General features: G+C 44.1%; 1 protein-coding gene across 4 annotated transcripts; it reads right to left on the reverse strand.

The window, feature by feature from the left end:
* Window positions 1-54: 54 nt before the first annotated feature.
* Window positions 55-23,144, reverse strand: CA5A (carbonic anhydrase 5A). Of its 4 annotated transcripts, XR_014958008.1 has the most exons (8): window positions 17,415-17,596; window positions 15,964-16,161; window positions 12,079-12,197; window positions 11,002-11,097; window positions 10,482-10,544; window positions 9,255-9,410; window positions 1,544-1,711; window positions 55-168 (listed from the first exon to the last, which is right to left on the reverse strand). XR_014958008.1 is itself a non-coding variant. In XM_085589947.1 (7 exons), exons 1-7 carry the CDS (start codon window positions 17,536-17,538, stop codon window positions 1,643-1,645), a joined length of 825 nt encoding a protein of 274 aa, XP_085446073.1. In that variant the 5' UTR covers window positions 17,539-17,596; the 3' UTR covers window positions 1,511-1,642. The 4 variants fall into 4 exon arrangements, 3 of the variants coding, with proteins under 3 accessions (XP_085446073.1, XP_021382614.2, XP_021382615.3); XM_085589947.1 differs by lacking the exon at window positions 55-168 and having other exon boundaries at window positions 1,511-1,711; XM_021526939.3 differs by lacking the exons at window positions 55-168; window positions 1,544-1,711; window positions 17,415-17,596 and adding exons at window positions 4,090-8,370; window positions 22,894-23,144.
* Between the last annotated feature and the right edge of the window lie 1,107 nt (window positions 23,145-24,251).

The following is a 24,251-nucleotide window of genomic DNA, read 5'->3' on the forward strand; positions in this document are numbered from 1 at the left end:
GCGCCCCCGGGGTGCGCGGCAGCCGCTGGATGCCCGCTGGATGCCCGCGTCGCTCTCGGGTGCCCCCGACCGCCGCCGAGCCCCGAGAGGGGCAGGAGGAGGCGGCGGCAGCCCCGCGGCTCGGCCCCGGGTGCTTCTCCGCCCGGTGTGCTCCGTAAAGGAGAGTTCCTGCAGGGGAGAGCGGGTCCCTGGCTGTGTGTACACGTAACACACGTGTGTGTGTGATATACAGACGTGTATGTGTGATATGTGGGGTATACAGACACGTATGTATGACATACAGGATATACAGACACGTATGTGTGATATATAGGATATATATGATATACAGACACATACGTATGATATACAGACATGTATAAGTGATATACAGGCTATACAGACACGTATGTATGATATACAGGATATGCAGACATGTATGTATGATATACAGGATATACATACATGTATGTATGATATAGAGGATATACAGACACATATGTATGACATACAGGATATACAGACACATATGTATGACATACAGGATATACAGACATGTATGTATGATATACAGGATATACATACATGTATGTATGATATACAGGATATACAGACACACATGTATGATATACAGGATATACATACATGTATGTATGATATAGAGGATATACAGACATGTATGTATGATATACAGCATATACAGACACATATGTGTGGTATACAGGATATACAGACACACATGTATGATATACAGGATATACAGACACACATGTATGATATAGAGGATATACAGACACGTATGTATGATATACAGCATATACAGACACATATGTGTGGTATACAGGATATACAGACACACATGTATGATATACAGGATATACAGATACATATGTATGATATAGAGGATATACATACATGTATGTATGATATAGAGGATATGCAGACACGTATGTATGATATACAGAATATGCAGACGTGTATGTGTGATATACAGGATATACAGACACATATGTATGACATACAGGATATACAGACATGCATGTGTGATATACACATACATGTACATGTATGTGTGCTATACAGACGTGTATGTGTGTCTATCCTGCCTCTCCCAGCTCCCCCAGCCCCACCCTGCTGTGCTTTTCCATCCCAGTTCACAAGCACAGGGCAAGGCCCCGGTGCTGCATCACCTGCACCTCTGCAGAGGTGCTGTGGGAATCAGCCCCTCCTGGAAGTCACCAAAATCACCAAAAAGGCTTCTCTGAAACATTAATGAGTCGCCAATGTCACATCTGCCAGATGGCAAAGTCACCAAAATGCTTGCTTGGGAAATGAAAATATAAAATAATTCAGCCATCTGGCAGGCGTGCAGGCAAAAAAGGCAATGTGTGCCTCACTGAAGGCAGAGGTTCTGCACCCAAGGAGAATCACTTGGGTACTACAGGAACGCCCAAGGAGCCAATCCTCCAGCAAATTCTGACTCCCTCTTGCCCTGGTGGGAGGAGAGGAGCTCAGAGGCTCCAGCTCTGACTGCAAACATTCCCTCTGAGGGTGGAAGTGGTACCTGTGAGGAGCTGCTTCCCAGGCAGCCTGCCACACGAGCAGTGCCCGAGCTCCAGACCCAAGGCTGGTTCATCCTCCCGGAGCCCTCTCTGTGCACGGTTCAGACAGGCAGGAGGTGGGCTGGAAGGTTTTCTCCAAGGGAACTCCAGAGAAACGTGAGATGGACATTCTGGGGGGAAAGGGCACATTTCAGTTACATTTCATTTCCATCCCGACCACTTCCAGCCATTCCAGAATCCCAACCAGCCCGATCCTTGGAGCACTAATCCAAACCTGACATCTAGTGGCTGCTCAGGGGGTCAAAAATCTGCTGCTGACTTTAGGTAAACATTCAAATTCTGGAAGAGAGCAAAGACAGAAATCACTTGGCACTAAGCACGTTCCTCCAGTTTTCGAGGAGAAATGGGATCCTGAAGAGACTAAAAAGACTCTGACAATTAATTAAAAATAAACCACAAAACATTTATCACAGGTTTTCTGTAATCCCCAAAGCCTTTTTAAAATGTACTAGTTTACCACTACAGGTGATTTTGTTACTGCATTCCATGATTTATCCCAGAACCATGAAATCAGGAAAAAAAATCAGATACTTACAACATATGGAATTATCCCTGTGTCAACCTTGTTACATCAGGATGTAGCAGACAGGACTGGGATTGAAATTAAGTATTTGCTTCAGGTGTTTTCAGATGAACACTCAAACTCAGTTATATATTTGGGAGAATAAAATCATTTATCAAGGGATTTACTTCTGCAGTGCTCCAGGCCAAGGTCCTCAAGGCCAATAATGACCTAGAACCAGGATTTCCTGAGCTGGAAGGGACCCACAGGGATCAAGCCCAACTGCTAACCCCAAGAATCCCACCACGGGCATTTTACACCTGGTATGAACCCACACAGACATTTCCATGAACTCCCACAAGAATGGGACAGAGTTATCCTGTTCTAACTCTTCCAAAAGGGGAATTTCTTCGGAAGACTGGAAATCCCAGGCTCCAGAGGCTGTGGGACAGCAGCCACTGAACTGCCCTGTTCCAAGCCAACCTCGTGCTTGACTCTCTTGCAAATTATTGCATGGGAGTTCATTCTGCAACTGTTTTTCCATTTGTATTTCTGAGAAAACACCAGGCTGGCGCTGGGGTGTGTTCCCAGAGCCGATATCTTCAAAGCACCTGCCGGTGCCGGGTGTTGTTATCAGCCCGGCCATGAGCATTACCTCTCCTCAGGCCCCCAAGTTCTTCCGCAGGATCTTTGAAGACTATTTGATTATCCAATCAGCTCTCCATGTGCTAACACTCAGAGTTTGGCACATCAAAAAGGAGGAGGAAAGGAATGATTTGTCAGAAGCACAAACAATGAGCAGGAGCAGGAGCAAATGGGCCATTTGTGAGGAGGGATGGGGATGTTTTGAACCAGTTATTTGGAAAAAGCTGCCTTGATCCAGTCACCCTGCTGGCATAAATCCCCCATTTCTTCAGCAAACACCTCAGCTGTGCTGATTAAAGAGCTCAGAGCTGCTTGTCCTGGGTAAATGGAAATGGTGGCAGCTTCTAGAACGATTACATGGTCACAAGAGCAGAGCTGGCCTCACTCCTAACCCAGGCCACTCTTCCTTCAGAAGAAAATGGGCTGCCCAGCCACCAGGACACTTGGAGAAGTCTCTAGAAATATTACCTAGCATTATTTTAGGGGCATTCCTTAACCTGGAATGGAATCTCCTGGTTTTCCTATTAAAAGAAACTTCTTTAGATTAATCCAGCTAAACAAAACCTGTCTGGGTGACAGCGGGACTCCAGGTGTGGCTCAGCTGTGAGACAGAAATTACCACTTATTTCACCCAGTGTTCATGGAATCATGGGATGGTTTGGGATGAAGGGACACCAGAGCTCATCCAGCTCCAACCCTGACACCTTCCACTGTCCCAGGCTGCTCCAAGCCCTGCCCAGCCTGGCCCTGGGCACTGCCAGGGATGCAGGAGCACCCTGAGTGAGGGCCTCCCACCCTCACAGGAATGATTCCTTCCCCATATCTAATCTAACCCCACTCTCTTATATCAACTTTTAATTGGTATCAGTAATTGAATGGCCTTTAGAGGGTTTTTTAGGGTTATTTGATAGCATTTTTGTAGCCACAAGCAGCAGCTGAGTCACACCACACAGGCTCAGTTTTATGACAGGACAGAGGAAGGAGCTCAGCTGACAGTTCCAGCTGAATGGGCAGTGTCCAGAGAAAGGGTTCAGGAAAGATCCCAAAAGTCTGGAATGCTGCTGGAGATGGCCTGTGGCATCTGGCTGGGCGTGAGCAATCATGGGATACCCTTCAGCAGCACACAGGGCTCTTTGTGCTTTCATTCTTACACAGCTCAGCAGAGTCTTTCAGGGCTTGGAAGTATCACAGAACATCTGACAGCTGATCAGATTCTGCTCCTTATGAACTGGGGCATTCCCAAAGAGGAATTCTGATCTTTTTTTGAGAGGAAATTTTACTTTTTTTTTTTTTTTTTTTTTTTAAACTTGAAAAGCTTAATTACACAACGAGATACAGGCATGGGTTTCTCTGTTCCTTTATTGTAGTTGCACACTAATGTAACAATGTAAAATGCAGCAGCTGAAGGGTTCTATACATTAGGGAAAAACTCTGGGCAAGGGCCTGTATCCCAGGAAAACATAAAGCATTCCCTGTTCAGGTGCTGTCTGCAGACAGTGATTTCAGTTATGATCAGACAGGTAACACACATTAAATACACAACATCATAAAGGCCACAAAAACGAGATGCACAGAGAAAAAAGAAAAGCCAAGATGTGCCAGGAAATACAAGTTAAAACATCTCAAATTAAGGCATGAGGGGACCCTTCATCCAAAGCAGGATTCCAGTCCTCTAAAACCCTGTGGAGATCAAAGCAAACTCCAATTCTGGAGCTTCCAAAACCAGGGGAGACCCTCCTGTCATCCCTGACAGAACAGGCAGCACAAAAGTGGGCAGGAAAACCTGAAGGGTGAAAGTTCTGGAATGCAGGAACAGGGATCAAACATTCCAGCTCCAGAGGAAGGTGTCCCCACTGTGAAGTCACCCAGGACAAGGTGAGAGCAGCATTTCAGAGGAATCCTGAAAGGCAGCTGGAATCAGACCAGCACAGACCTCCAAACCTTCTCCTCTCTTTGCAGGGAGCTGTCTCAGAATTATTCCTGGGACAGTCTTTAATTCCTGGGATCTGCTGCCCCAGGAATGCCTCCCAGGGCAGTATTTACAAATAAAGTGACTCTTATGCAAGGAAAATACAAATATGTGCTTTGACCCTTTTGTATTGTGCCACCCAAAAGAGCCCAAAGATTCCTTTTTAACTTAATTGTGCAAAATCAGCTCTAACCCAACAATCAAATCATTTTTCCACACAGAACTGAGAGAACAAGGCACAGGAATTCTATCCCATCTCTTGATTTAAACACAATTATTTTCCTAAACTTGACATTCACAAGGTCAATAAAGTCATTGCAACAGAAAAGTTGGAATTGGAAAAAACAAACAAACAAAAAACCCTCAGTGTGTTCATTTCCAGATTAATTCCAACAATCTGCCCTGCAGCTGAGCTCCTCCCTGTCTTAAGGAGATGCTAAAACACTATACATAAATGCAGTAAACATTAAGAACATCAAGAAATAGTAAAATAAATGTAAAACCCTGTAAAACTTTTTTTTGTAACACAGTAGTTATTTTTTATCTACATTAACCCTGTTTCCAGGTATTTGAAGTGACCAGTGTTGAAACTGGAATTTCTTCATTTTATGTCAGTAAAAATAGGTGTGATTTGATGGAAATATGGACACAGCTTAACTGTATCACTGGGTAATTCACTATTCTCTAACAAAGCTTCCATGGCAATACTTGAACAAAGTAAATCTCTGGGAGAATTTTAAATAAATCTGAGAACTTTAACTGGATCACTGGGAAGGGAATATCCCACATTCCCTCTGGTGGATGCAGGGTGGTTCAAATAGGATTTACACATCCAGGAGGGAAAATCTGATTGTGTGGAGCAAACCATGGAGAACTCGGTGCGTGTGAGGCTGCTACAGAGCTCCAGAGAAGCTGAAGTTAAACAGTTACACCCTGGAAGATCCCTAAAATAATCTGCTTTTTGGGTTTGTTGGGAAAGCTACATCGACTGGTGATTCTTCTCAGTAGATCAGAGAAATCCAAAAAGTCAGTGGAAATTACAAAAGCAATTACAAAAGCTTTTTTAAAGATCCATTCATAAATGATAAGGAGATTGATGCATCTACAGCCCAGTGCTGCTGTTTTTAAATAAAAGGCAACATTAAGATGTCTTTGTATTACAATTTTTTCTATTAATGAGTAGAAAATATCTGAGCTGCTGCCATCTTTCTCCAGAGTCCTCCTCAGAAAGTGTCTGCAAGAACAGCACTGAATAAATATCTCAGACTTAATGACTGGACCATAATTATTATATATTCAGGCAAAAAGTAAAATAATTTTTACTGGACTGGGAGATACTCCTTCCAGCTTTGTTTTGGAATGTATCATTCGCCAGCAAAATCATCACTGATGTGGATTTGTAGCTAAAAATCTGTGTGATGATGGCAAAGCCTGCAGAGTTCAGCTGAGGTCATGGAATCAGAAAATCATGGAATGGTTTGGGTGGGAAAGGACATTAAAGCTTATCCAGTGCCATCCCTGCCGTGGCAGGGACACCTTCCACTATCCCAGGATAATCCCAGCTCCATCCAAAGGGAGATGGCACAACCAGGATGGAAATGTTCCCCCAGGCAGGGAGGGCTTGGGGGAAGTGGTGAAAGCAAAGAACTCCACTGAATTCCCAACAGGAAAAGTATCCTACACTGGGATAGAGGGAGATTTCCTTCCTTTCAGCATCCAGAGTCACTCAATTGAAGTGGCCACATCGCAGGGGACAAAGGCACAACTGAGGCACCAGAATAACAGCCTGAGGTAGAGCTATTGAGGAGGAAAGGCAGGATCTGGGCACTCAACTGGTTCAACATTATCTCAAACCCTTAATATCATCAGGGTCACGCTGAAAAGTGTTAAAGTGCTTTGAAACAGAGTACTTGGACTTCAAAAAAAACAAAGCACCAATTGGAAAGGGATGGATTTAGCATTGCCAAACCAGGTTGTGGCTTCACTGAATCCCAACAGGAATCAGACAGAGGGAGGAAAGAGACTGGACCCATGGAAATCACACAGGGAGTTCACAGGCAGAGCTGCTCCTCATCAGAAACCTGGTGCAGGAATTTTATCAGCTAAATACAGCAGAGTGTGAAGGGACAGAGAGAAAGGTGCCTGAGAGAAAATTAGGTTTAGTAGGATGTGAGAGGTCACTGATCCCTGGGGCTGCTGGACCACAGCTCCTGGGAAAGGCTCAGAGCTGGCAGCTCACACAGCAGCTCTGCTTGGTCCACAAATCAATTCCAACCACTGGACCTTGTTACCATAAGGTGCAATAAAAACAAACTGGTCCCCACTGGTCCTGAAGCTGGGTGTTTTTATAGGAAAATATATCTCAAGGCAAAACTTTGAAGAGAGCACTGGTGCTCAGTGAGTTACTGAAATAAAAACCCTTTCCTAGCACTGGTTTGAGGAATTGGTTTGGGCTTTTGCCCTCCTGATCCCACTGGAAGGGTCAGCTGGGCCTTATCTAATCTTGCTTTCCTTTGATGTGATCAGTTTCCTGGGATCAATTGGACATTTTCACCTGATTTGCTGCTCCTGCCAGTCTTGAGGCACTCGTGAATTCTCTTCTCCTCCCTTCTACTGACAGATTATTAACATGGGAAAACAAAAGCTGCCAAAGCCAAAAGCTTCTAGGGTTTTAGAAAAAGTCTTCTGGCTCCTGGTGTAGTTACAGAGGGCATTCTGTGACACCCACATCAAACACAGAATGGCATTTTTGTCCTTGTCCTCTCATCCAAGGAGAAAGGAAGAAGGTACAGTGTCTCTGAGACAAGCAAGTTCTCTTCCCAGACATCAAACAATTCCCTAAAAGGATCTGATCAGTCCGGTACTGATACTTTTCTTCCCACTTCCTGCTTCTAAACATTTTTTTACCCAGGATTATTAATTCATGAAAGGCACTGAAAGAGCATTTGAAGAAACACAGAACAATTCAGAGAAGAGCAGGGGACGAGCTCTCCTATCCTTGTTTTTAACTGTCTTAGTAATTCCTTCTTGACCCTTGCCTCGGAACAATTCAATTTGTTAAGGGTTAATATTACTCACTTCTTAAAAAATAATGCAAAACTAAAAACCCCACTGTTACTTTGTTTTGTTGAGAGTTTTAAAGTTCTCGTAAAAGTTTCTTATGCCTTCTGATGCTTACATATTTCTACTGAATCTTCTCGCACTGTTCAAGTAAACAATGACTGTTTTACATTTTTCTTTGTAAGTGGAGGGAATTGATAGAGTGTTAGTTCAACCAGTGTAGTTGGAGAGGTGGCAATCCACCAATCCACTGTCAGTTTTACTATTCTATACATAGTGGAGTCAGGAAATAAATCGTCTCTTTAAGTTCTTTCCCCTTCTACGTCTATCGTCCGTTGTGTGAGTAGTGTGCCACCCCAGAGCTTCCCTAGGGCCAGCCAGGGAGCACTGGCAGGGCACGGAGAGAAGGAGCAATGCTGGGAAATGCTGTGCAGGCAGGGCTGGGGGCTCTGGGCCAGCTAAGGGCCGAGCTGGGGGCGGAAGGACGAGCGCACGGTGCGGTTCATCAGCGGCTGCAGCGGGCGGAAGTTGTCCACCATCCTCCTCTCCTCCTCCCCGTGCGACGTGAACAGCAGCGTCCGAAAGGCCTCCAGCTGGGAACCACAAACGGCCACTCCAGTCAACACGCCAGGAATCCCCCACTTGGGGAATTCGTGGCAAAGGACAGGAGTTTGGAGAGGGGATAAAATCAAGGGTAGCGCTAGGTTTGTGTTCTGAGGGGTTTTAGCAGCCACATCTGCTGGTAAAGATTGTCCCGTTATCCACGCCAGCATGGGAGAATTATCAGTCATCTGCCATCTTTATGGAAATTAAATCCCAAATGTGGCACGCCTGAGAGAGCTATTTCCTCACTCAAATACTTCATCCAACCTCCATTTACAGCCTCCCTGACCCCCGGGAAAAGAGGGAACCCCAAAAATCCCCAAGTTGTTCTCTCACTGATTTATAACTGCAGCAGCAGATCAGCTTTTAATGCTCACAAGGCCATTCCAGTGGTAAGTCATTTCTATGAGAGTTAAGAAGCCAAGAGAAAAAGAAAAAATAGGAAAAATTTCAATTTGAAGGAATGCCACACTATGCCTGCAGTTCTCTGTTAACCATCTCCATGTCATAAACATCTTCCCATTTTCCCTTCCTTCCACAAAAAGGAGGGCAAAATTATGAGAATTCCAGTAAGTTCCTAAAACTCCCCAAGTTTTCAAGGGGCAGCTTCCAGAATTGTATATCACAGATCAAGATAAAACTCGTGATAATAGATGGAAAAGTTGAACAAAGCTGGAAAAACATCTTGGAGAGGTCTTTCAGTATTAGTGACTGTTAATGCCAGGATTCCTCCCCAAATCCTGGGTTGAAAGTGTCACAGAACTCTGAAAACACTGATTTTTTGTCTTTTCAGAGAATTGCTGGTGAACAACTGTTTCTGAGCATCTGTGTGGCAGCAAGAGGTGTGATCTGAAAGGAAAATTGAGATTTTTACCTGATCCTCATCCACCTCGATTGGCTTCTTCTTAATGATCCATGTGACTGATTCAGTGAGGGGGGGAGTAGTCAAGGAGCCAGCGTAGGTCCAGTAATCAGGGCAGGAAGGGATCAGGCACGAGGGATCAAAGACATCAAACTCGATCACAGTGTCCTAAATATTAGGCAAAAAACATTTTTAAGGATGGTGTTTTGAGAAAAAAACGGACAAAGTTAAAAATGGTCTTGACAGTGAGGTGAAAAACTTACGTGTGGGAAATAGGGTGTTGGGAATATTAATAGTGTTAGTATTTTAAATCCCTCGAATTTGTGTAAAATTGGGGCTGAGGTGTAAGAGGCAGCTGCTGAGCAGGCAAAAGTTAAATATTTCTGCTGTCTCCCACAAGCCATTAGGAATTCAGTGTAGGAGAAACAAGGAGTGAGAAGGATCAACAGCCTAAGGTGTTCATTCCCACATGTGGGATATCAGACAGAACGTAGGAGCTTCAAAACCCAGGATTTCCCACACAAATATTGCTCCAGGGGGATTTTCAGGATATACTGGGGGATCTTGGCTTATTTTCTTTTAAATTCACATGCTGTAAATTATTATATTGTCACAATAGATGTATATTCAGATTTGGGGAGGTCTTCTGGCACTGAACTGACATGTTTGGTGTTTATCTGGCAGAGCTGTCACCGCTCTGATATAAAAACTTGTTTTATCTGGATTTTAAAAACTCCTTCCTGTGAGAAGTAGAGGCACAGCGACTTCAGCTGGATGAGATTAGAAGATGAAGAGGTCGATGTGGTTTTTCCCCGCTTTCAGAAGGGAACAAGAAATGCTTCTGTCAGAGACTCAGCACTCCCTCTCCTGGCAGGAGCCTGCCAGGAACGATCCCATTCCCCCAGCAGAAAATTCAGTGTTTATAAAAAAGCGAATAACCTCTTCAAAGAGCAGACAAAAATCAAAAATCCTTAATCCCATAGTAAATAAACCCCTACTTCAAGCATGTCCTTAAAGGAGAAACAATCTCAAGAGCAGCATTTCTTCAAGAGGTTTTGAAAGCTTCAAGTATCCAATTCCTCCTGAAAAATCAGCTTCCCTTCCCACTTCCAAGGCGTCAATCAACTCAATTTTACCCCCCGGTAAAATCTAAGGAAGAAGGCTTTTCTAGGTGTTTTGTGGCTCTCCAAGTGTTCTTTCTGCTGGGTGACAACGGGTGGGACACCTCAGAGCACTGACCTTGTGTCTGACTGCTGGCAGGGCATCCACCAGGGTCTGCAGCCCCTCGTGCCGTGCTCCCAGCTGCAGGGACAGGGAGGGGTGGAGAATCAATAAACTGATCAGTAATCAATCAGTTCTATCTGTCAGCCTTAGTATTCTTTCATAACAATAATCACAGAATGTTTAGGGTTGGAAGGGAGCTCTGGAGATCATCCAGCCCAAGGCAGGGGCAGCTGGAGGAACACATCCAGGTGGGTTTGGAATGTTCCCAGACAGGGAGATTCCATATCCTCCCAGGGCAGCTGTTCCACCCTCAACAGAAAGTTCTTCCCATTGAGGTGAAACTTTTTTTAGCTTCTGGCCATCGCTCCTCATCCTGTCACTGGCATTGAACAGAGCACCATCCTCTGACACCCCCTGGGAACACTGATATGGATTGATGGGATCCCCTCTCAGCCTTCCCTTAGTGCCCTAAATTGCTTTAACAGAATGCAAGCAGGAAGGCCCCATCACAGCCAGTCCCACAAAACAAAATTACCTTTAGGAACACTCCAATAACAGCCAGGCCATTCCCTTCCATCACAGCTTCCTCAAAACTCGGGTACTCCACAGCATTCCAGTGCACCAAATGCAGCTGAAAGAGGAGTGAGGGAGAAATCAACCCCTGCACAGAGCACAGACACCACACCTGACTTCATACCTGGCTGCATTTGCTCCTTGGCAGGGTGAGGCACTGCAGGGAGCTCCTCAGAAACAATAGAAACAAGGAACAAAGTGCTCTTGGTAAATAATGGTCCTTCCCTTCCTTTTTTGGTTTTTGGTTTAAATATTTAAGACCCACTGAATTTCCCATTTATAAAAGGGATTTAGTCCATGGGAGTCTCTCTCCAGGAACGCTGGTCAAAGGCACAGACAAAGCTCAGTCTTCACCTCTTTCCTCTCTTCCCAGGAGGAGCAGAGCACCCTGTCCTCCTGAGGACATCCTCCTGCACACAACAGTCTTCCTCTGCACTGCAGACAGCCAATACATTGAGGGGTTTTGTGTGATAAATAAATACCCCAGCCCAAAAACTTAGCCACAGTCTCCCTGCTAATGAGGATCTTGCCAAGCTGGCAGCACCACCATGAACACACCAACAGGAGAGAAACTCTTCTTAAAAATAACCCATCATCACTTGACAAATTCTTCTCCTTTGGCAAAAAACTGTGGTCAAAGCTGTCAGTTCCACATTTTCACTGACTTCATCCTTTTTATTGACGTTTTCTTTCTTAGCAGTTACTTAAGCATCCAAGTTTTGCTATTTTAGTAACTGTTCAACAGTTGCAAACAGAAAATAAAGGGGTGTTTTATAAGAGTAATTAGTGTATGTTTTGTGGGTGACAATCTCTGAAAGGTTTAGTAAAAATAAACAATGTGATTTTTAACTTTCAGTAATGGATGATGTCCAGTTTTCAGGTCATTCTTCTCCAGAAAACATAGTGAAGATGAATTTTTATAGAATAAAACAGCAGGTGAGCTGTAGCACTTCAAAAGAAACTGCAATTCCTCAATTTGGGAGTTTTCACAGACACACCTGAGACAAGTGTTGGCATTGTTTAGGGTTTCATACCATACCTCTGCTGGGTAAAATTTACAGTCAACTGTGTGCTCTGAGCCCCAGTCGTTGATAGCTCCCCAGTGGAAGTGGAACTGCTTTAGCCTGTACTGGTTTTCCAAGGGGCCTCCAACGATGGCTAGAAAACAAAACAAGGCACACATGTTAATAAATATGATTTAGAATTGGCCAGACAAGTAAATTCTTAGAAAAAATTTGCCCGTGAAAAAGTATCAGGTGGAGCAACTCAAACAGCACCTATCTACACTTTGCCATGACCAAATTATTCAAGCAAACACATTCCCAGTTTTCCCTGCACCAAACTGGAGATGAGGGAAGTCTCCTCATCCATCTCCCCCCGAGGGAATGTTTTCCCAGGTGACACCAAGTTTGGCACAGTCACAGTGATGAGTGTCACATTCTCACCCCTGTCAGAGCAGGAGTGTCAGGACTGCCTGACCAGGTGACACAGCAGTGACATATCTATTAAATGTATTCAATGACATCCCACAAGGATCTGTGACATTTCTCATGACAAGACTTCAAAAAGCAAATCATGCCAGACAAATCAGTATATTGAGTAAAATGTTCAAATCTCCTGCAAGCTACAAAAATCCAGACATCTTATTCTGCTTCTACACACCTTCCAGACTGCACAAGCAAAGGTCAGCCAGAAATATGTTTTGTTGTGCCTACAAGCTGTTCAGGAAGGATTTAAGCATCCAGTCTGCCACTGGGCAGGTTTCTGGAAGATTTAATGCCCTTTTCATCAATTAGTAAAGGTAAAACTTCAGTCTGTTCTCCTGATTTCAGTATGCCTTCTGCAAGCACATGAGTGAAGAAGTCCATGCCCAGCTTTCTGCTTCCATCATTCCCTCCTACCTGGACCAAAACCATCCTGCAAAGTCATCTTGCTAATTATGAAATCAGAACATCTGGTAAATGAGAAACTCTAATTGCTTCCCAAGGGCTAATAACACTTATGGAATCAGGGAATAATTTAGGTTGGAAATGAGCTTTACAAAGGGTTTGTCCAGCACTAAACCATCAGCATCTGCTGATTTATACTGAACTGCAGGACACGGGGAAGTTATACAGCAAACCTTGGTATGAAGCACCTAATCCCAAAACTGCTTTTGGAAATAAGTTAATCACTTCCATGCTAAGGAGAAAACAATGAGAGGCATTAAGAGATTTTGTTGTATTATTTTTCCTGAAAGCCAGCCAGCAGGTTTGAAATCCTATCCAGCCAGGCCTGTCTGTGAAAAAGGAATAAATTAAAAGGAGCTGTGCAAAGTGACATTGAATTAATTTCATCCCCTGCTGCTGAGCCCTGGGCATGAATGCAATGCTGACCATCACTAGGAAAACTTAATGCCCCATCCCTGGAAGTGTCCAAGGCCAGGCTGGACAGGGTTTGGAGCAGCCTGGGGTGGTGGAGGGTGTCCCTGCCCAGGGCAGGGGGTAGGATGGGATCAGCTTTAAGGTCCTTCCCACCCAAACCATGCTGGGATTCTGTGCTGGGGAAGGGGTGGGATAAACATGTGGGTCACACAGCCAAGCCTCTCAAAGTGAATTTCTGTGCTCTAACACAATCCACTCCTGAGTATGTGATGATGCACACCCACAAGTGAGTACAAATTTGTGTTAGTAACCACGTCCACTTGAATATTTGCCTCACAAATAACCTTAGCACAGATACATGTATGGAGTCAGGTTCCTGTAGTGGCCACCAGAAAGTGACAGGAAACAAGCAGGAACTTTAGTCCCTTCAGAAACATTTCTTCTCAAATTACAACCTTGACAATTTCAAAACAAAACTGAAGTTTAAGGGGCTCTAACAACAAGAATCACACCAGGTGTTTCTTGCAGCCCTGGCTCTGCTTGAGCCTCATTTCTGGCGGCACCACACACAGACAGACCACATGCTGTACATACCTTCCCCTCACCCTCTTCTTCCTCCTGCTCTACCTTCAGCTTTAGCCCAAGTCTTGCAAACCCCATGTCAGGATTCAGGCATTTTTGTCTATCCTGGGTGTCTTTCTCATCTTCTGTTTCGACTGTGGTGCTTTTGTTTGTTCCCAAGCTTTCTTCTCTGGAATTCTATGATTGTTAGACAGAAGCTGGCAGTGAGAAAAAGCAGAAACAGCAAGAATAAAGAGAGAAAGGTGGAGGAGAGAGGCAGGCACCTGAGAATTGGGGGTTATGCAGCAACTCCTCACTGTCTGTTGCTTCTCTGTCATTTTGGAGCCCTGTCACTGACTGATTGATGCCATCCTACCCTTCATGGACTTGAATTCATTTAAGGAAGATGAGGATGATGAAAAGGCAGCAAATGCTCACAGGGAAAGATTTACCTCAAGGAAAGGATTACAGACAAAGCAGGTAAGATCTTTCAGAGGTGAACTATTGCCTCAAAGGCCTGATGATTCCAGCCTTGCCTTTATGTCACAGAAACTGCTCCTGTGCAATTAAATATTGCATATTTCTGAATCCCCTACAGGCAATTCCTATTTCCCAAACACTTTTCAGGATCTTATCCTTAACTGATAGTGGGGTGTGGCTTATAAAGCAAGAGGTTTTTTAATGAAAACCAAAGCCAATCTGAAGTTAGTAAATTTAAATCACTTTAAATCAAGTCATGTCTGTCCCGTAACCCAACCTCATTGAAAAAAAATAGCACTTCTTCATGAAACCAGTGCTTAAATGAGCAAGGGCAAGGATATTCCCTCTTGGAAATGGATTATTCCCTTTTGGAAATTGATTATTCCAAGTGAACAGCTAGAAACAAGAAAAACAAAACAAGCCCCGAACATCACACAAGCTCCCTGCATTCCACCACCACCGTTTTTGCTGCACTGTTTTATCAGCCTCCGTCCAAACATCAACCAGAAATGTTGGTGTTGTGAAGACAAAGTGTTTGTTTGGTGTGCTGGAGGCTCCCTCCCCGAGGGCATTGCTAAATCCCTCAGGAAGCTGGAGGAGCTCTCATGGTGAGCAGCCATTTAAAACATAAATTACTCCAATCCAGCAGGTTCAAACTTGCTTAGGGTCCTTCAGTTTTTTCCTGCAGGACAAGCTGAGCAATCATGTGCTTCACAACAGCCCTGACCAATTGCTACCAGCTCACCCACCCTTATGAAATATCTTCATATTCTGCAATATCCTTTGCTAAAGGCATCTTTTATAAGGAACAGTGGATAGAAAATCTGGGATTTGGGAGCAATATCTTGATTTTTAAGTCAATTTTTTTATTCTGTTGAGCCACTCAGGTCAGAGGTTTATTTGCATGAAATTGCTGGAATGCATGGTTGGATTTTCCATGCACTCCTGCTTCCCCTAAAACAACAGGGATACACACACACCTGCTCCCGAGGGCAGAACTCAGTGTTATTTCACTCCCTAAAACCCCACACAGATAAGCCTGTGTGCTTTCCAACTGCAACTCATTTGGCTGCTGATTATTTCAAGTGCAGTAAATATCTTTATTAACACCACAAAAGATAAGTGGCAGATTACTTCAATAAAGAGCAGTGAGTGAATCAGGTTTCAGATTGAGTAGATACACATAGAAATGACTGAATATTGACTCGTGTGGCTAAAGTTTATTACAAAACCTACAAGACACGGCACTGTGGCTTGTGAAAGGAGTTTCAACATACAGCAGGGGATTTGTGCATAATGCCCATGGTAATAAGAACACTGTAAATGTGAAGTCTGTAGAATTTCTTCATCATGCAAACCACATGTAAACCCAGCATTTTCTAACTGTGCATTCATTTTCAACAGCAGGTCTTACATCACACAAATATTTCTCCTCTCTTAGCATTAACAAGACATTAAATAGATTTTTAACAGATTTTTCTTTTTAATAGACTTTTTTTTTTCCCTGAGTTTTTACTTACTTGACCTATCAGTAGAATCATCAAACTCCACCAGGAAGGAGTAGCCATTGTTCCAGATGTGAAGACAGGTGGTGGGGTCGTAGCTGATTTTCAGAGGCTTCAGGAAGGGATCATAAACGCTGTCCCTCCACTGGATGTTGATGGGAGATTGGCGGGTGCCTCCGGGAATTGTCAGTGGGCTCTGCCACAGCGGATGCACTGCAAGATAAGGAGGAGAGTCAGCCTAATGCAGGATACAGAACTTTCTGGCAAGGGAAGGTGCTGTGTCACAAAAGGCTAATTCGAGTCAGCTGGTGCCCAGAAAAGTGAAAGAAAAATAAAACATTCCAGTTGCATGACTCAAAGCCAAACAGGGAAGTGCAGTAATTTGACTTAGAACCATGTCAGTACCTTTGCAGAAAGTTCTGCGAAGAAACTATCCCCTTATTTCCCAGAAAAAGACAACATTTTCCTATTATTGCCAGATTTTAAGGCGGCTTTGTTTTACAGCTTTTTTTCCACACCAGCACCACCAGCTGAGCTGGGAGCGCTCCAGACATGGGATAATTCCCACTGGGAAGCAAAACATTCTCTAGGAGAAAACACAAGCACAGGGGTTACTCCACAAAGGGGTGTCCAGAGCTCCTGTTGCAGGAGCTAACCCCAATCCTGACCAAACTGCTTCGTGCAGAGAAGCTCCTGCTGATCCCACCCCTGTCAAACCCAATCCCAAACCCATCATTTTGGGGGCAGCCTGGACCCCTCAAATTAGCACAAGCAGGATAGGTACATGAATGGCTTCCACAGGACTTTATTCTGCTTAAAAGCAGACCCGCCGCCTGTGTGGAGCTGTTCACCCAGTGAACAGTCCCCCTGCTGAACCCCAAATCGCGATGCTTTGAGCATCACTTTACAGGCTACTTCACAAGATACGACTGTTCAAGGTCTTTTAAACGAGCAACTGGAAAGAAATTAAACCTTCAATCCACTCACACGAGGAGTGGCCGAATAACCTCTCCCCCCCACACACACCCCCCCGTTTCCCTCAGTGAGGCGCAAACTACGACGCTCCATAAAGTCAACTCAGGCAAAATATATAGGGAATATATTTGAAACACCGCCACTTCAGTGTTTCAAAAAACGTATTTTATTTAAAAGACCTAAAAAGGTCTTTTAAACGAGCAACTGGAAAGAAATTAAACCTTCAAACCACTCGCACGAAGAGTGGCCGAATAACTTCCCCCCCCCACCCCGTTTCCCTCAGTGAGGAGCAAACTACGACGCTCCATAAGGACAACTGGGGCAAAGGCGGCGGAAAATATATCGGGAATATATTGGAAACACTGCCACTTCAGTGCTCCAGAAAACATCAGGCCGATGTTTCAGCCAGGCAGAGCGCTGCGGCTCCCTCACGCAGTCGGGCAGCGATGGCGGGACAGCGGCGGGGCGCGCTGAGGGAGAGCGGCACTCACGGGCGTCTCGCAGGCGGTACGAGCAGCAGGCACCGAGGCTGCACCGGCGGCTGCCCCGCCGTGAGGAGGAGGAGGATGAAGAGGCGATGACGGCCACCCAAGCTCGGCGGAGCAGCGGCAGCATCGCGGCGGAGATCGCGGAGCCGCCCAGCCCGGCCCGGCCCTTTCCGGCACGGCCTCCCCGCCATGGCCCGGGCGGGGTCCGCCATGGGCGGCTCCTCACGCTGTGACAGCCCCGGAGCGGCGGCTCGGGGCTGTGAAATACGCCATCGCTTGGTTTTTCAAAGTTTAATAATAACAAAACGGTTATAAAAATAATGATACAATGGGAGTAATAAAGTTTAGAGGCGTCCTTCCTGTCACGCACCCAGCGCCGAACCCGGGCTCGGCGCTGTCCTTTTCCTTGTGGCTGGCTCAGAGAGAATTCGATCCTAAATAAATTTTTTATTATTTCGTTTTTAATTTGGCTGGACTAATTTTCATTTATAACAATAGTAATACAATTAGAGTAATAAAATTTAGAGCTAGGACAGTTATAAGACAATAAAAAGCAAAGAATTACGGACGTCCGGATGCTCTTGGACACTAAGTCACAGAAAGCATCCCTTGTGAACAAAGGAATAACCTTAAAAGCAACCGCCTGTTGTATATTCATATATCTCATACATGATGCATAAATTCCTTGCAAATTAAGAACTTTTCTGTTTTTTCTTAACTTCTTAATCCTGTTGGTTCCACAAAGACGGAGAGAAGGTGGAAGAATGTTTGTTTTTTCTGATAAGGAGGCTGTAACTTTTTATCAACCCCCTTCACTGTCATCTCTGTGTGAAGAGTTTCTTGATTATCTCATCTTCCTGCGTGAGCTTGTAACAAATTCTATATCACAGAGTTTCTATTTTAACATTGTGTTGTAACCTAAAACTACACTTATCACACTACTTTAGATAATTAATACAGCATAACTTTCTAACATTACATATATAATATTTATTGTAATATTTGCGAAAAGCCAATCATAAAATCTGCATTTTTCACAGCAAGCGTGGCCCTTCACATCAAAAGGGATTCCTTCACATCGAGAACATCCCCTCAAAAGAGTATTGCCTCACCCAAAAAAGCATCCCCTCACATCAAAATAGCATTTATTTCCCTCACACCAAGTGCATCCCCTAACACCTAATCCCCTAATGCCCTAACAGCCTAAAAAAAAGTGTTTATTCCCTCACACAAAAAAAAAAAACGCACAGAGGTGGGTGGCCCTGGCACAGCAAGGTCCCCTCTCCAAGCCACATTTGGAAATGTTATGAAAAGTTAATATTTATGTTTACTTTCCTTGGCTGTCACAAAGGCAAGAGGCCAAACTAGTCCCACCTTGGATGGTGAAAGGGTCAACTCAACTGAACTCGGTATTCACCTGACACTGCCTGAAGCAGAGAAATCTCAATGAAACTGATTAAAAAGAAATCCTGTAGAAAGCTGAAAGCATCAGTGAAAGCACAGAAAAACAAGAATTCCAATTTTTGCCCGTTCTCTTGGGCAACCAGGAGCAGACCACCCTTAGCTCCCGACCTTCCTCTTGCTGTACAATTGTATTTCCCAGTTACTCTCAAAATAATTTTGAAAATCTGCATTTCTCTTTTGGGGATTTTTTTTATCTTGTACTTTTGAATTTTCACAAGGAGCCTGATGTAACACTGAGAATGTTTTACTGAAATCAAGACAGGACCAGCTACTCAACCAGAGTCAACCAAGAAGTGTTTGCCCTGTTTCACCCACATTGCATAAGAAGTTTCCATTGCATTCACAGTATAATATGTTTAAAGAACTCCTGAGTTGAGTAAGAGCAGGTTGAAACCTGACCAACGATTTGCTTTGAGTGGCTGCATGATCACAAACAGATCATCAGGAGATGTACAAACAGCTTGTGATGTCAGGATGTTAAACTGGGTTTAAATTTCATTTTACTTCCTCCCTGCAGAGTCTCTTTTGTGTAGCAAAACTGAAAGCAAATGAATTTTTGGTTTGACTCACAGGGTTTTTTAGGGTGGCTAATTTACTATTCTCAACAGAATGCTTCCTGTAGATGGATAATCGATGAGATTGAAAAGACCTGCTGCCCATAAACATAATGATTCAGTCAAGCTTAATCAAGTTTAACAGCTTATTGATCATGGTTAGGCAACTCTCTAGCACAGATATGTCCTGCTGAAGTTTGATGGACCACAGGACAGCCCAGATGGGCTTCAGGTGTTTTATATTCAGCATAAAAAAGAGATACTGGGGCTTATTCTCATCTACCAACAAACTGCTGTCATCCCTCCACCATTCTCCCTTTTCCATTCTTCCACGATGTCCTCTAAGTACAACTGATAATCTTGGGCAGCTTAGAAATTACATCTACACCTGGTTGTGTAATTACAGAAAATCACAACCATCCCTTTTCTGTATGTTAAAGCTGATGAAATAAAAAGCCACAAGCTCCACTGCTTTACGTTGTGCCACCATTAAGACAAGACAACTTCATGAAGCTTTCTGGTGGTTTGATCCTGCAAGGTTTTGAAAAATGTGAAGATTTTTTTACAGAGTTTTTCACTAACAGAGCAAGTCACTTCTTATGGGCTGAACAGCACAACAAAAAGGAAGTTTACAGCATGCTCACAGAAATCGTGGGCTGGTGAGATACGAAATTAAAAGGAATATCTGCAACAATTTTCTTTCCCTCCTGAATCACTCACAGAATCTCCATCCAGTTTTGCACATGCTACTTCTTCCTGAGTATGAAGTTCATTAAAACTCTAGCATTGAATTTCCACAACCAGAAAGGGAAGAGCTCAAGTGATGCAGAATCTGTGCGGGAAGAGAAATAGAAACCTCACCTTCGAGTTTTCAAATGGCCAAAGTTAATTTTAAAAAAGGTGAGAGTTAGAATTGAGTATGCAGTTTGCAGCCTTTGCTCACTGAGGAAAGGCCTGGGCTGGTGTTTGCCTTTGTCACGCACCCATCTCTGGTACTGGGAAACTGAATTTTGTCATACAAAAAGCCTGACCAAGATGTGAATCACCTGTGAAAAGGGATCTGCCACAAGCAGACCCAATCTGTGCCTCATTTACTTAGGAATTTTTAAAAATCCCCATCAGACACAGTGATGCTTCATTTAATTTTATCATGTTTGGAGGCTTCTTACATTTGCCCCACGTTTTTTTCCCACTTTACCCAGATATATAGAGCCATCCAAATAGTCCCAATCTTTGGAATAATTTCCCATAATTAATCGCAGCTTTTGAAGTAGTTCTTAAAAAGTCCTTTTAGGATTGATGCAAGCATCAAAAGCTTCAGGGTGGGAATCATGATCCAGATGAAAATAAAGGTTTTAATCTTTGAAAAGGAAAATACCTCTTGAATCAAGTGCTTTGATTTCTTTACAAATGAGATAAACCAGGGCAAACAGTGTGGTGGGAAGAGCTGAGAAACCCCACCCAAGGGAAGGAAATAAAGCCCTGTTTGCCATAGCAACACATTCTGAACAAGAAAATAAAATATACATGTTGCTGAAACTCAGTATTTTAAAGGACCACAGCTCTGCTTCAGCCACTGGGACCAGAGGAAATCCAAGACAGGTTGATTTCCTTGAAGCTTTTTTTGGTCTGAATCAAGATTTTGGAGGATAACAGCGCTACTTGGCTCAGGCCCCATGGTGACAAGGTGCTGAAAGTTCTGCTGAATTGATGTCAGCTGGGGGCTGTGGTTTAAGCCAGTTTATTGATAAACAGCCCAGAGCTTTTTTATCAAACAGATGTAGCTGACAGGGTGCTCCCAGCTTGACAGGGGAGCACAGCAGATTGGGAAATGCTGAGTTTTCCTCTGCCTCCACAGAGTTTGGCTGAGGAGGAAGTGGCTGAGCCCAGATAAGGGGGAGGTAATTCCAGCTGGCAGGGTAAAGCAAACAGAGGCTTTATCTCCTCCTGTATAAAAAACATTTGCTGAAATTATGCATGCAGGCTTAGGAAGAGCTTGGAAGAGAACTCCTGGGCAATTTGGGGAGGCACTGCAGTTGTGTGTGCAGGCCTGGAGATGGCACACCTGGATTGTATGGCTCTGCAGGATTTGTACAATGCTTTGGGATAAAAAAACCCCAAACCTTGAAGGATTCGCTTTTCTTGTAACTACTTCTAAAATGGCAAGAAAGAAAAAAAATCTTTTCAGACCTGCTCTGCTAATAATCACTAAATTAGGCTTTAAAATCCCCAGGGAGAACATTTCCAGCAATTATTCTAAAAAATCAATGTCTGAATCCTCCACTTCCATGAGCTTGGCACTGACACTCCCTATCCTCCACACCACTGGGAATTTTGACATCCGTGCCACAATTCTCCCCAGTGTTTCTATAGTGAAGTGCAGGAAAAGCCTTTTGTCCTTGCAGGGTCATAAGGGGAATCCAAAAGCTCCAGAAACTGTCAGCCTTTGAGTTTTCAAACCTGGTGTGAGTAACTGTGGAGTAACCCCCAGGCTGCCTCACTCCGAGCTCCTGTCCTCCCCCTGCCTGCCAAAAACAGGGATTCCAAAGACAGGGATTTCCCAAATCAGTTTGTTTTGGCATTTCCTGCACGAGAAAGGTTGAAGGAGTAAACAGGATCTGTCTTAAATTGAAAAGAGGAATGTGAGTAAAAATAGACACCAGTTGTGGCTCATTCAATCAGCAGTGCTCCTTGGATGGAACAAACTGATCTCTTCTTGCAATGGGATCCCTCTTACCCAGGGCAACCACAAAGTGTTAAAATAGGAACCCAGCTCTCTTCTTTGGCAGAAGTTATTATCATGAACAAATTTACAGAGGAAAAAAAAAAAAAGAAACAAAAGGTTTTTCTAGCTACAAGAAATTACTCTTTGCTATTCTCCAGCTGGCATTATCTTCACAGCAGTGAATAGACACAATCTCTGGCTGGCCCCATATTATCTGAAAGCAAGTTAATCAGTATTTTAAATAACTAAATCTTTAACATCCTCCAGGAGTGTCTTGCACTTCAAAGTGATTTATTTGAGGTCTGTACAGCGCATTTGGAGGGGTTTGTGGCTTGTTCAAGGCCTCATTTTCCAAATCAAACACTGCAGTGGCTATGAAATTCGGAGTCAGAATCAATTTGTGCTAAATGTGTTTTGAATTATGCTCATGAACAGTTTTCATTGAAAGCAGCCAAGCCTCCCAAGTAATGATTGCTTTTTGTCACCGGTTAGAGTCACAAAAATCACCGTGCCACCGACAGCAGAAATCGCAAACAAGGTGGAACCCTGAAATTCCACAAAATATTTTCACTTCTTTCATTCCATCCACTTTTTTTTTTTTTTTCGAATTTCCAACCACATTCCCAAATCGCCCTTTTTAATCCGCTAATAAATAAGAACAACACCCAACCACACCGGCTCTCTTCCCACCCCAGCCTCTCCCATTCCGCAGCGATTCGGAGGAGCTGCAGGCACTTACAGGCAGCATTCCTGATGTTTTTCCGGGAGCAGGCAGCCAGGCTGCAGGGCCGTGCTGGCACAGCCCAGAGCCTTTTCAGCAGCTTGGAGAGACTCCCCAGGGCTGTCACCTTCACCCCACTCATCACTGCCACTCCAAACCTCCCCTGCTCCTCAGCAGATCCTCCCACAGCCTAAGAAGGCATCAGCATCCCGGAGAACCAAACCCCACACGGATGCAGAGCCCACCGAGGGGTCGCCAGGCTGCTTTATAAATCATTTTTGAGAGCACCCTTTGCTGGTTAAGAGGTGGAGCCAAGCCAGGAGTTAATTTTCAACCTGTCCCTGCGCTGTCTTCTTCATTGGCTCTGCATTCTCTCCAGAGGCTGGCTGGTTGATGATTATTCCACATGTGCTTCCCAGAGATGGTTTTCCTCCCCCCACCTCATCTGGTTCTAAGAACACTAAGGAGGGTTGACAGAAAACTCTTTGGAATGCAAGGAGAAAGTTCTTATCTCCTTGGTGCATACCTGCTGTGAATTTGAATAGTTGTATAATTTGAATATTTGAATACTGATTGACAAGAGGTGCTGTCAGGAACAGCTGAAACTCCCAGAGATGGGGCTCAAACAAAGGAATTCCCAAAATCCAGCAGCTAAGTAAGGCTGGGCCCGGGAAAATGCTCATTTTAGCTCTGAGCATTTACTACAGCAGCATTGTAGCCTTCAGGTGAGGAGCTGCAGAACAAGGGATGCCAACAGCAAGTTTTGTCACAAAAACATCCCCTAATTTTGTATAGACTAAAAATGGTGACAAAGACCCATAATTACTCCTCTGCTCACGCTTGGGCCCAGCTGAAATCTTTGTTTGGGTGAGGACAGAGATGTTTTCCTGACCCACATTTCTCAGAGATAAGAAAAAGAATGTTACTCTCTTGCTGGTTCCAGGGGCACTTCCAGTCACTTTGTTACCTTATGTGAAAATCCAGCCTGGAAATCCCACACTGTATTTTTCTTTAGGTATCTGGTCTTCCTCCAACTGAAAAAAAAATCCACATCAACGGCACAAACACATCCAAGTCAGAGCTGCAATTTTTCAGGCCAAGCACAGAAAGGAATTATTCCCATAAAATTTCCCAATATTATTATTGCCAGCCAAATAGGAATGAAAACAGGGAGCCATTGAAGATGGAATTATCCTTTCCAAGGACAGGGAGTCAATGATAACCAACACAGCAAAGGGTCCCTTAGAATTTCTAGTCCCTGTGAGTGGCAAAGTGAAAAATCACATCCAAGGTCCAACCCAGGAGCACAGGAAAGAGGAAAAGGAAACAGCAGCAAAGTCAAGTAGCAAAAAATATCCCAATTCCTTCCCAGAAAC

The sequence above is a fragment of the Lonchura striata genome, chromosome 11, assembly GCF_050655825.1.
Source record: "Lonchura striata isolate lonStrDom1 chromosome 11, ASM5065582v1, whole genome shotgun sequence".
Taxonomy (NCBI): domain Eukaryota; kingdom Metazoa; phylum Chordata; class Aves; order Passeriformes; family Estrildidae; genus Lonchura; species Lonchura striata.